The 13,975-nt window shown below is 39.2% G+C and overlaps 1 protein-coding gene across 2 annotated transcripts in view; it reads right to left on the reverse strand.

Moving 5' to 3' along the window:
* KCNQ1 (potassium voltage-gated channel subfamily Q member 1) overlaps nt 1-13,975 on the reverse strand; it is a 363,730-nt gene that overhangs the window by 314,765 nt on the left and 34,990 nt on the right. For both annotated transcript variants that reach the window (XM_040609109.1, XM_040609110.1), the window contains exon 2: nt 269-359. In XM_040609109.1, coding sequence (XP_040465043.1) covers nt 269-359 — 91 coding nt within the window. The remainder of the gene's footprint in view (nt 1-268; nt 360-13,975) is intronic.

Here is a 13,975-nt window from a genome sequence, read left to right on the forward strand (position 1 = left end):
CATTTATTCACATGCTTGCTATAAACAGAAGGTAACTGTGTACAGATGCCTTCAGTATAGGCCATATAGGCTAAGACTTGGGGTTTTGTCTTACCATGATTTTTGGTGTTTCTGTGGTTTTACAGACTTTATTACAGAAAAGCAGAAGAGCCTCTTGCCGATTAAACCATAAGGAACATTCTGCTTGATATGGTATTAGTTCAGGAGATCAGAACTTGCATATTAAGAACAAATATGCATCAATTCACATAAACGTCCACATACATACCATCCAAAATAACGTCCCTGTAGCCAGAGCTGCGTACTGTTCAATTGTAGAAAGCACACTGAAGATAAGGCATATCAGCACAATAAGAAAGCTGTAAATAAAAAAAAAAAAAATTTAAAATAATGCAGTGCAGTCTAGCAAGAACTTAGAGTGAGAACAGATAATTATGCAATCACAAATTATCTATACATTATCTATACAAACAGAAATGTCACTAGTATTGGATTACCTTAAAAAACAGCTGGTAACCTTTCAGTGATCCTACCTCATGTTGGATAGTTTATTGCTCTTCACACACTGAGTTTTTGGGTTGCACATTCTCAGGTGAAACCACAAAATAACATTAGCTTTAGCCTACCTCTAAGATTTGCTATTTTCTAGCCCCTCAGGAAAAAAGCATTCCTTGTTCTTTCCCATTGTAAGGGCTACAGCTGAATCACCACCACACAACCCCCTCAATGTGTTTCAAATATTTGCCTTCTTGCAGTTCCAAATTCTAATAAACTGCAAAGAGAAACCCCAATTAAGCCAGAGCTTAACAGACTCTGCCCTCACTCCCTTTTATAACCAATCCCCCAAAGGCCCCAGATAAATAAAATCTGACATTTGCCATCTGAAACACAACCTAGGTCTGATTCCATTTTTAAATAAAACAAAATTTCAAAGCAACTATCAGAAAGAGAGTGGGAATATAAGGGTTTGTTCCCCAGTCCCCGCCGCCCCAGTGAGTCCTTAGGGAGGAGGTCCTGACTCCAAGAGGTAAGATCTGGGACAGCCAGGGAGCTGCAGCAAACTCAGCCCAAATGCCTGTAACCCCCAGAAAGCCTCTTCCCCCAGCTGGAGAGCAAGGCTGCCCAGCCCTGCAGCCTCTGCCTCCAAACCCCTTCCCTGAGCAGCTTCAGCTATGCCCACCACCCCGCAGGACTGCTGCTTGCCTTAAAAGAACACAATGCACTTTGGAAGCAAAACATTTAAGACCCAAACTGGATGCTATCCACTATACACTAGGCATAGGCAGCTTCCAGTTCCCAAACAACTGTGTGTTTCTTTTTAAAACATGACACGAGCAATGAAGACGACTTAAAACATTCACTTATTAAACACAGAGCTAGTAGTTTGGGATATTTTTCACAATTCTTTTGAGACACACAAGACCAATTCCTTGCACTTGACAGAAACTCGCAGCAAAATCCACCAAATCATCCCTCCCGTTACAGACAACTAAAACTGTTAATTTTTTTTCTCAGAAAAACAGCAATAAAAAAAAGAAGTGGTGTAACGAATAAAACTGAACTCAAGAGGAGAAATATTAAAACAGGACATCAATGGCTGCACATTAGCATGGCTCAGCAGAAGTCACCCAGAGCCTTTATCTTTTTTCACATAAGTGAGAACTTCATTAGGTGACTCTTTTGAAAGGCCAAGCACTCAGGAAAACAAAAAGGTGTCAGGGCTGACAGAAGCTAGACTGCCCCATGATTGCTTCAAAATATAGCACACACAAGTCTGATGCACACATAGACAAATAATACTGTAAACACATTACGAGATTGGGGAGAGGAAGTTTGTAAGTAATTAGGTACAAAAATCAGATTAGTAAGTGATAATGAACTGAAGTTAATAAGACAGAGTTTATCACATATTGACACAAACAGACATAAGGATACACTTTTACTTAGGCAAAAGTATAAACACATAGGTGTTTCTGATTTATCTCTAAAATCTTCCCATTTTACCTTGCATCTCTACTTTTGGCAATTCTTAAATAGAAGTAAGATGTGCAGACAAGGCAGGGGAACGCATAGATTAGCTAGTCATTTGAAATATAACACAAATGTTCCCCAGGTATCCAGCCCTTCTAGCTGCAATATTCCCCCAATTGCTTAAGACCGATACATGTGACAACATGAACATAAACGGGTTCATTTGCAAGGAGGTAGCTAAGTGCCTCTAGATAAAAAGTCCAACATACACAGAAGTACCAGTCCAAAGCAAACAATAAATTGCATGGGATGGTGTAAGCTGTCTGAATACAACCTGACCAGTAACCGTGAATTCTTCTTACGCCCGTTAATAGTAGTAGACTTGTCGGAAGCGCAGTTCGGGCGGCACCCGAGACCACGAGAGGGCACCGCAGCCAAGACGAGCCCATGTCTGAACAACCGCAACTAAGGAGGAACCTAATAAGGACTAAAGGTGAAAGTTTGTGTGCCTAAGTGACGGGAAGATAAGCTTTAGGTACATCATTTGTCAAATCTCTTTGCTTGTTACTATTAGAGAAACTGAAGGCTGACATAAGGACTGCATTAAGGGCCAGCCACTGCACTTCCATGGGTTTCCATGCACATGGATGGATCTGTTTCACTTTTACTAATCTAGGAGTTTTTTGACTCCCAGGAAAACTCCTGAAACTGATTGTTGTGCTCTTTCCAGGCTGAAGCATAAGAGACCTTCATATCCAAAAATACACAGTCCCAAGCAAAACAAAGATGTTTGGTCAGATATTGCTGCTTCTCATCTGTTTCTTTGGCATTAGAGAGAAGATGCTCACAACTCACAGTAGTACAGCTGTGTCAGTGGAGCACCACAGCCAAGCTACCAACCCTGTCACACTGGCATCGCTATTTTGCTTCTGAGACTAGATCAATTGCACATAAGGAATAGAGGGTCCAAAACTGAGAGGGTAAAAAAAACCCTGGCATTAGTCTACTGCTTGTTTGCTTCCAACACTCAGCTCTTACCCTGTTTTTATTTCAGTACTAGTGGCTTACTCCTCCACTTCTGAAGCACAAGAAGGGAGTGAGGCACCAAGAAAATGGAAAACAGGAAAAGTATGCCACTTTTTTTTTTCTTTTTTTTTGACAGCTACATCCCCTCTCATCAGCCAGAAGTGGAGCACAGATTCACAGCTACTACCCGCTTTCACTTGTTGACTGCAGACAAGTTCACTGTAGGTAAATAGTTATGAACAACAGTTGCAAAGACAGACTCTACCTCAAAATTGAGTTTGCTGTATGTGAAAATCACCCTGGGGAAATTTAACTGTCAAGCTCAGAAAGCTTCCATTACTGTGAGAGCTGTGATTTACTTTTGTTTCTCCCGAAGTATTTGGAATGTAACTGAACTTGTGTGAATTTTCACAGGGAAAATCAAAGGTACAACCCTGACAACAGAAGATAAAATTTCAAAGCCCCAAACCTGGTTCATTTTTTCAAAGCAAATGTTACCATTTCCACATGTCCAAAATAATCCTATCACTGTTAATGTCACTTTACTGTGATCACTATTACTACATTTTCCAAAAAAGGGTACTCGCCTTGATACAGTTGCTAAGCACATAAACTTTTCAAGCAACCAGTTAATATCAAACTCATGGGCAACTGAAACCAACCTTACACTAAGAAGCATTAAACAAATTACTACTAGACAGATGTATCAGCCCTATCCTAATCAACCATATGATCACAGATAGTTAAGAGTTTTGTTTCAGACAAACAAAGCCTCACCTGCACGTCAAAGCTCTGTTGTTGTTGGAAAGACACTGGACACATTCAGGGAGCAATTTATATCCCATATGAAACAAGGTACTGAGAAAAATGTTTAGTTATTTCAACTATTGAGCAGGTGAAGGTTCTAAACATGGGCATTTAAATTAGGCAAACTAAACGTGGGCTATCCAGTATACGTGCTAATCCCAAAACACTTACTAGACTTCACAGAACAATCATTTACTCTTCACTGGGTTGTAGCCAAGCTGCTTTACTGTAGCCTAACAAGTGGAAAAGCACGTTACTTAGCCAGACTTGCTTCGTTGTCTCGCAGTAGAAAATCAAAAATACCTTAGGCCCATATAATATCACTCAGGGACTTAAAGATCTAAGACTAATTAACAGTTTAGCATCAATCACTCTGGAACACTTTGCTAAGCATATAGTCCCATGCTGATTTCACCAGTTGTACGTGGAGTAGTAGCACATTCACCACTGTGTGTAGCCTAACGACTCCATATAATACCTTTTTCCTCCAAAGAAGAGACAGACAGAACAACGCTGGAATTTCTTTAGCGGTCAGAAAAGGCTTAGTCTTTTGGAAACCACCAATCTTTTATCTCCTGAAACCCATTGCTTGTTTGCCCTCTGTGTGCAAATATGAGCATCTTCAAGAAAGGAAGCAGAGCAATGAAGAGTTTGGGTTTTCATCAGCTCTGATCTAACTAGATTGTGGGGCCAAGCAAGCACTAGAGATGAGGCGATAGTGTGTGAACTCTGCCATATTGCCTGTCCCAGGTTACAAAGTAGCATTTGCCTGCATGTAGATAAATCACAGCTAATGCTTCAGTAGATACAGTCAAAAATACTTAGTTTTGAGATTAACTCATATTTAACAGTGCGACATTTCTTTTAACACCAACGGTCTGATCGTCTTTGCATTTCTGGATGCAAAACCATGAAAGCACTATCAAAGCAGCATCGGCACTAATACTTAGAAAGCAACAGATGTTTTCTTTCATGCACCAAGTTTTCAGTAGACTATTACAGGGCAGCTTGTTTCCCTTCAGCCAGCACTGCCTTACTAGAAGCCAGTTTCTGTGGTTGCCTTTCCAACTCGGTTTTTAGAGGCACTGCAGACCTGGTGGAGTCATTCCCAGAAGTGGAGCTGTCTCAGCGTGCATTAGACAATGTCGGAGTGCAGCCCTCCAGCCACACACTGAGCTCATGTACAACCAAGCCTGTATATAGACCTGTGATGTGTGGCTATGCTATACTAGCCATTACAGAGAAAAGCACAGACACAGGTGTAGATAGAGTTACATGAGACTGTATGAACAAAAGTGTGCATGTGGGCAAATATACAATAAATAATAAAATTTGGCTTACTCCGTGAAGTCAGCCAGAAGATTTAGGTATTTTTTTTTGTCCAAGCAGGTTTGAGAAGTCAGAGAATTTCCAGGGAAGAATCACAGAGCTGACAGGTAAACATGACCAGCCAGTATATATATTATATTTAGCAATATAAAGGGACTATATTAAGAGCTAAAGGTGAATTTAATGGTTTCTGATTATTCTAGACTGTATTTTGACTTTCAGAACAGATTCAGACTTAGAGCTTTTTCACTGACCTCAGTGGCAGCTGCAGAAACTGGACACGTTAGAGGTAGCTTTCAGTACTTTGCAGTCTCCAGCCCAGAGTTGCTGCTTTTTTTCCTGTGTTTAACTATGGTTTGAGAACATTAGCATGTCTTTTTTGTGGCTTGAAACAATGTGTAGAATGATCAAAGGAACAATTAACCTCCTACTTGGAGATAACAATGCTCATTTAGTAAATGTCACAGGTAGGAGAACTGATAAAAGTTTAGAAAATATGTCCAGTGATACGACCAGGAACATTTAAACAAAAAGGTGTTTGAGACAAGCTGGAAGTACTTACTGACCAGATTAGCATAGTCTCATGCACATGCAGCCATCATCATCGAAACCAGTATTAAAATGTGGGAAGATTTCATTACTTCTTGCAGTGTTTCTTACATACTCTCAGTAGGAATCTTTCCATGATCCTGGAAAAAGTTGTCATTAGGCCCTAAATTAAGCTAAAACCTCAAAAACATTAAATAGATGAGGAGGGAGATGCAAAGTTCAGCTGAATTTATATAAACCCAACTTGAGTTCTAACCCTTGAGGAAGACAGCCAGTTTTTCTTGCCCAATGTCATGTAGGCATAAGTCATAGCTGACATAAGTCTGCTCTTTCGAACAACTTTTATTCATTACAGCTATCAATCTTGAAGGCATCCAACTGTCAGTGCCCTTGCATACAGGGAATGCTACATTAGCGAGTAACTACTGGATCTGTGCTCTTTCTTTTGGCATGAGGTCAATGGCCAACTAGTTCATCCTTTCTGTCTACTGGAGATAACAGCTAAAACCAAGAAAGAAATACTCTGTAATAAAATAATAATAAAAAAAAAATTTAAAAAGGCTTTTGGGTCCTTCTGTGTCTTTGGTAATATTCTACCCAAGAGCCCTTCTTGAACCTCTGTCCGCACTTTACTTTTGAGCAACCGGATTGCCTTTCTTTGAGTGTACAGCTTTGTTTAGTCACATGCATGATCAATCACCAACCATGCAACCTCCTCACCAATCCTGTAACTCATGGGGTGGGTTTGGTGTTTTGTTTTGTAGGCGTCTGTTTTTTACAGAGTAAACCACTCTTTTGCCCTTTAACTTTTAACTGCAATAGGTTTCATAAGTAAACAAAGTAATAAAAACAAAGTTCAACTTCCTCTAAGCATACAGCTTTAAAAGAACTGGAAGGATGACACTGAGAATGAAAGACACAAGTGTGTAGATTAAATATGGGCAGCTTCTTCTCTTTATCATCATAATTTGCAAACTGTAATGCTGCTGCATATCCAGTTCAGATTAGTTCATTAAAACATATGACAGCATCATTATTTTATCTTTCATCTCCATGGTTTACACATACTGACACTTACTTTGCAGATTGTGAACACAAAGACCAATGGTATCATAAAAGGGCATTTTCACGCAGCTTTACAGACAACAAAAAGTTACTGCCATGAGGATTTAGACAGACAACTTTATGTAAGACACACACTGAAGACAGAGGATCATTCTTTCACTCTGTCATGTATTCTGTCCCATTCCAGGCCAGAAAAGTCATTCCTTATTTAATTTTCATCAGGATTTCCCTGATGAAAAACGTGAACATGTTTATATTACTACAAGTCAACATAAATCCCTAACCACCTCACGCAGTACTGCAGTCATTTCCATGGTCCAGCTAAGTAAACATTCATACTAATTGATATCAAGTAATTTCTTAGTGCAGCTAGGCACACCAAGTCTTTCTTGCTCTTTCATTTAAGGTATTTTGGGATTGCTTGAGGAAAAAAAAATCTAATACAAAGTAGAAGTTAGAAATGGAATAGGTAAAACTTGTCAAATGAAGGACTGCTGACAGTGAGAGACAAGCAAAGACTCTAGATCATAAATAGCATTGCCAGGAAGATAATACAGGATGGAAATTTATTTTATGGGATCATCATAAAGGTATAGCATCGTGTGAAGACCAACAGATACATTTAAAAGTGAAAAACTCAGATAGGGTCGTTTTTTCAAAAAAAGAAACAGGATATCACCATAGAGAGAAAACTTCCATCCTTAAATAAATCCACACATATAAATACTCTGTATGCATAGGTCTTGTACTGAACCCTTTAGCAAGTCTGAATTGAACATGAATTCTGTCATGACTACAGACTACTGGAGAACACTGCCAGTGTACTAACAGAAGACTAAATGAGCATTCAGTTACGCAACTGGTGGATGTCAGAGGTCCTCCATCACTTCCTCCATTAAAAAAAAAAAAAAATAAGCATTTGTTTTCAAGAGAATGGTCTGCTGAAGCTACATGATTAGAAAGCAGGAGCCCTGTACTTCAATTAATCTTTGCCCATACCTTTGGCCAACTTCAAAATTTCTATTAACACATGCATTTTTCTTCCAGAGTATGGCTGTGAACTCTCTAATCCTTGAATGAAAACTGCATAATAACTGTGCTAGCTGTGCCATCTAACCAGTTCAGCTAACTTGCTTAGGAGAAAATCGTTTCACTTCCAAGAGAATATATAAATTTTAGTTTGGGTCTAGATCCATTAAACAGGGTGAAGTATGAAAAAAGCAAATTAAAAAGCCACTGTAGCAAGGAGTTAGAAGAGACCAGCAACCTAAACAAACCATAGCTGAAGATGAAAGGAGTAAAAAAAAAAAAAAAAAAAAAGTACCTTAGTCCTAATAACAAAAAAAAGAAAAGTAGGGGTTTACATCTCTGGCTGTGCAGGCTCCTCACACAGTTTTCCTCTAAAGATTTTTCTTACCTTTTTCTGTTTAGTTTTTGAGGCAGGGGAAGGAAGGAGGGGTACAGCCCCCTCACATCTTCCAGCCTCTCTGCAGCACGAGGATGCCCAGCAGAAGGGAAAGTATACTTGCATTCATGCAGAGAAGCATGATTCCCTCCAGGAAGTGGCTACAACAGTTTCCTGTAAAACACGCGCTTCCTCTCTGTTACGTCCTACACAGGTCAAGCTACTAGGCAGATCACTGTTCTCAGCTGTCACTTGCCATCAAAAAAGCCTTCAACAGACAAAGTGCGAATGCTCTGTTTGTGTTAGCTTAGGTCTATCAGATGGAGCTTCCTGTTAATATGTATTTGTTCCAACTGTAAGGCAAAGTATAGTTGGCGCTTCCTGAAGGAAACAATGGCATAATTTTTAACCAGCTCCTTGACTCCTTGTCAAAGAAATACCATCTTCTAGCTCCTGTGTGAGAAAGCAGTTTTATTGTACAAGAAAGATCACATACAATCCGGGGTAGTCTGATATTAAGAAAAACAGGTTAGCTACACAGCTAAATAAGCAAGGCCTCTATCACACTTACGTGGCTCTTCTCGGAAATTAGAGTCTGTAAAAATAATTTAAATTATGGGCACTGTACCAAAGCACAAAGCACACAATGAATCAAAAGTCATTTAGGATACAGCATCGTAATTATTGCAGGAAAAGCCTTTAAGGTCTTGGCAAAGGGTATGATTGCAGTAGAAATGCAAACCAGACATCAAGATGCTTCAAGAGGAAAGGTTGACTGCTCACAAAAAGCAATGTTATTGCATCCTGCAACAAGGTATTTCTTTCCTTTGAGAACAGGGGTGGCTGAAGGGGAGAAAGATGATAGGTCCTGTGTAAGAAACTGGAAAAAGTATAGGCAACGTTTAAAACAAGTGCATGACCCAAGAGATGAGAACCACTGGACTGCAGAAGATTTATCAAGGCTCCTCAGATCGTTCATAACGAGCATCCAACGGGCCTGATCATTAACAAGAAAATCCAACATTGCAACATGACGGCCACAGAAGTTGTAAGTGCACATGCACAATGAGGAAAGGATTTCATCCAATACTATTAATTGAGAGAACTTCTGCAATTCCTCTTAAGTGCACCTCAGGCTTAGCAAGAGAAAAATAAGTCATTAGTGCTCTTATTATTTCTCTTATTTTTGTGGTTTGATTAAACACTACAAAGCAGGAAAGGAAATGTAATTTTCACAACTTATTTTGCTTGGAATATCTCACCTTCACTTTTTATCACTCTAAAATACCATTAGGAAACCAGTACAGTCCTGTGTGCTGTCCTCATCCTCTCAATTTCACATTCAGGTTTGCCCAAGTCCTGCAGCACCCTGTCATTCAAAGCACAACCTCATCCAGCATCATGTTCTGAAAGACATCCACTGCTGTGCACTCATTGTCTGCAGCTCTAACACACAACCCATCTCAAGCTGACCATCAATTGAGCCTGTCCTTGGTTTAAGCATACATGCAAGCATAAGCAGAGCTTAACCATGGGTTTTCAGCTGCCCAGGCCAAGTCGTTTGGTGGTGGTGGCACCAGGAAGAGAACAGGTACCATCCTGTAAATGGTCCTCAAAGGATCTGAGGCTAAATTACCCTTACACTGTGCTGCAGCAGGGGTTGGGGTGGACCTCTGCCTGTTTTATACAATAGGCAGATTTAGGCAAAAACAAATGCAAACACGGGCTTAGGACAATACCTCAGTTACACACCATCACTGAAAGCAAAAGTTTGTTCTACTGCAGTAGAGAACTTCCCTTTTATTGGCCAGTTCTGGATAAGTTTTTATTTCGGGGGGTGGGGGGGTGGGGGGGTGGGGGTGGGGTGGAAAGAGAGGTACGTTCTAGAAACTGAGTGCCACAATACTAGGAAATCTTGTTTTCTAGGTGGAGTTTTATATAGTCAGTCTAAGGGCTCACCACATCACTATTCTACTTTTCTTGTAACCACAGATTCAAGGCGGCAGTTTAAAATAATTTAGTATCCAAATATCAAAAGAAAAATATTAAAAGGTCTCAGACTCTAAAATCCAGCTTCTGAAACACCTAAACTATTGCTCTGCTTTGATGTTATCAAATCTAAATTAAATAGATCTAAGTAAAATACTGTATTTTTTAAAAAATAGACTCGAAAATACTTTCCTGAAATACCCAACATTTCTTTTAAAAAGCAACAATATTTACTTCTAATGGCTTCTTGTGTTTGGGCTGGCTGGACACTATTTTGATAGCTTCCTCTGACAGAGCATTTTCAAGAGTTGTATGTATTACCCCTCTTTTTTCTTTTTCCTATTTACTTTCATCACAGCAGTACCACTACTAATCACTTTCCCTCTACAATTACAGATCAAAGGACATTGTATCATGCCTCCTAAAGCATATGCATCTAATAATACAACAGAAAAACTAGACTTGGTCATCTCAGCTCACAGAACTGCTTGTTTACGCTTAGTTACCAGCTTCTGGATATTCCACATAGCCAAGTCAGAATGCCATCCTACCCTAAAGCAGCAAAACAAGGCAGCAGAAAAGGAGAAGTCTCCACAAAAAAAAAGCAGATGTCTCCACATCTGAGGAGAGAGGCACTATCCCACAACATTGTGCAACTAATTTACTGGTTCATGTAAACCTGTATGCTAATTTTACTGCAGTACAAATCAGGGCTTACACTTCTATGTGTTCTATAAACCAACACCCACATTGCCAGCTCACTAAAACCCCTCCACAACAGGAAAACAATATTGACATTTCTGACAGCATCCTTTGCCTTTAGTTATGAACAGAGTAAAACAGTGGCAGGGACTAAAAAGCCACAGACAGCTGAACATACAAATGGGGAAGAAGTAATCATACCTTCAGCTACTGACCTGGATAGATGCTTTATTTGATTTATTCCAAATATCACAGAAGTGACACCAGACCTGAGCAGCTCTGGCCTACCCCCTCACCTGATCCCCCAAATGCCTTTTAATGCTCCTCTCTCCTGACACAACTGTGTCAAAGGCACTTTCATAAGTGCTGGCAAGTACGATGGAAGACCGTGAGAAAGATCTGAGACTGGGATAAGTACTGTCACCACCATATCCATTATGATTCTCTGCTTTAATTATCTAAAGGTACGGCTGACAGATGCTTTCACAGAAATCAGTATTGCTACCTTCTCTTGAGCTTTTCCACATTGAGTTCTCTGCTGCACTTTTCTAGGGTGGTTGGGGAGAGAAACATGGCACTCTTAATGCATCACAGCTCAGAAACAAGGAAGAGAAAATACATGACAGGTTAACATTCTTAAGGTGAAAGCAGAGAATTTCAACAGATAGACATATTTCCATTTCCAGAGAATTTTTGCTGAAGGAAAGATACAACACTTGGAAGCTATGGTAACCTTACTTTCTTAGTTAGGTCTAAACATGATGGAAATTTCAAGGGTCCCTGGAGGGAATTTAAATAAAAAGTTCGTGAAGTTTTCATTCATAAAAAACAAGTCTAGAAAGTGACAGGCAGCATTTACATTTACAGTGACAGAATCATTCTGTAAATATAAAAATCTCTATAAATACCTGACATGAAATACAGAAACGCTCAATATGCCTTTTCCTCAAAAAAGCCTAAATAGATCAAATTCCCAAAATGCAATCCATGCTGTGCTTAAAGAGCTTTAGCTTTATGCCCTCATCACACAATAGACAGTTTTCCAGGCTGAAAATGATGAGGATAATTATTTCCGTCATTCCAGCTTAGATGTTTATGTTCATTAGCTGTTTATGGAAATTCCAATTGTCTATCACTGGGCTAAAAAGTCTGCATTATTGTTTGGATTGCATTAAAATTTTTGAAGACTTTGATCTATAAATAAACCTCTCAGAAATAAATCTTGCAAATCTACTCAACATCCCCACAGACACTAGCATATTTATTAATACCATACACTTTATGAGAAATAATACAAGAATCAGTGATAACACAATCACCCACAGATGAAACTGAAGCAAAACAAGTTTAGCTGTATTGAAGAAAAAAGTGTTTTCCTGAAAGTGCAAAAATGGCATGACCTGGGTCAACTGTTTTTCTTAACTGCCACCACTAATCATTTGTAATCAAAGAGCAGGTTGGTAGTTTCAGCATGTGAGAAAATCTCAAGCTAGTGTAAAATCTTAAGAAACTTTATACTTCAGTATATCAGTAGCACTCCTCCAACAGCAATCGACTTGCAATCTATTTGAAATCTACAGCAGCAGCTGTGATGTTGTCACCATAGCAAGCTGAGTACATGAGTGAACCCAGCTTCACAGAAAAAAGTAACATCTTTTAAAATGAACTGATAAAGGCGGAAGAAAATCAGTGAAACTGTCGAGCATTAAATGGAAGACTCACTTGACTTTGAGCTCATCTGTCTTTTCCAGCCATACCTGCCAGCCAATATATTGAACAGAAAAAAAATCATGAACTTCGAATAGGATACTAAAGGAAAGTAATAAAATTAAGAAAGAAAAGGGAAAAAATCTCTGCCCCAAAGAAAACAAAGTAACATTAAAAGAAAATTGTCCAAGAAAATTATAATCATTCTAAGGTCTGCATCCAAGTGAGATTACAAGGCGATTTAGAGTCCAAAATACTTTCATTTCAAAATGGGACTTCAAATTTGTACGCTCAACTACCAAAGAAAGAACTTCCTTGTAAGAGAAGTTAAGATGAAGTAATCATCAAAGGTGTGAGATGCTTAACGCGCTGAACCTTACAGGAAGGGCTCCTATTCAGGAATACAGTGGCTCTAAATAACATAACAAAACCCCTAGCTATTAACTGGAGACACAAACCTCCTGCACTCACAGTAACAGCCCCACCGCTGAAGCTGCCAGACATGTGCTTTATTTTTCCTCTTCCACAAACTTTTCTGTAGCTGGAATTTTAAAAGACTTACTATAATGATCAGAAAAATTGATTATAAAATGTATATTTTATATTATAAATGTTAGTTTATTAATTTAGACTGTTTTCCTTAATTAGCATCAATTAAAGGCATACTTATTACTGTAACATTATGCAATAAAAATACATCAGCATGGGTCAACCTCATGCCATTGCCAACTTCAGCTGCCCAAACACCATGTTTTCACTCTTAAAAAATGTGAGGCATCTAAACATTTCCAGGAGTTGTTTTTTGATACTGCAGAAGAAAGAAACCTTATTTGTGCTGTAGTAAAATCTCACATTCTCAGTCAGGCAACTTCAGGAGCAAAGATTTATCAAAATTCGTTAACAAAAAGCAGACCTGAGAGATGGCAACATTTTATGGCACATATAAAGATGGGCCACAGCCTTAGGGGGGGAAAGCTAGCACAGCTGCTTTAAAGTCAGGCATACAACACCAACCTATCTCCATAAGGAGCTAGCAAATATTTTCATGTATGTATGAATGTTATTCTGCCATTGTAAATGAGACCTCAGATTCAGAATGCCAATGGATAACGTTGATGGATTTTCTTAAGACTCCCAACTTTTGCTGCTAGTCCTGTGATCTCCCACGGTAGTGGAGAAGGTCGGTGCACTCATGCAAGCTAGCTGCAAAGCGATCAAAAGGAAAGAGCAAAAGAAGCCTTGGATGGAAACTCCCTCTGAACTTTTGTTTATGCTATTCCATCTCCCTGAACTTAAAAAGAACTGTTCCTAAGCCGCATCATTTTAAGGCTATGATTTGACACTATCCTTTAACATGTAGTTAGCCTCATCTGAATTCAATTGGACATTGAGCACTTGATTAAATGCTTGCTGAAGCTGGCTTCA

The sequence above is a fragment of the Falco naumanni genome, chromosome 10, assembly GCF_017639655.2.
Source record: "Falco naumanni isolate bFalNau1 chromosome 10, bFalNau1.pat, whole genome shotgun sequence".
Classification (NCBI taxonomy): domain Eukaryota; kingdom Metazoa; phylum Chordata; class Aves; order Falconiformes; family Falconidae; genus Falco; species Falco naumanni.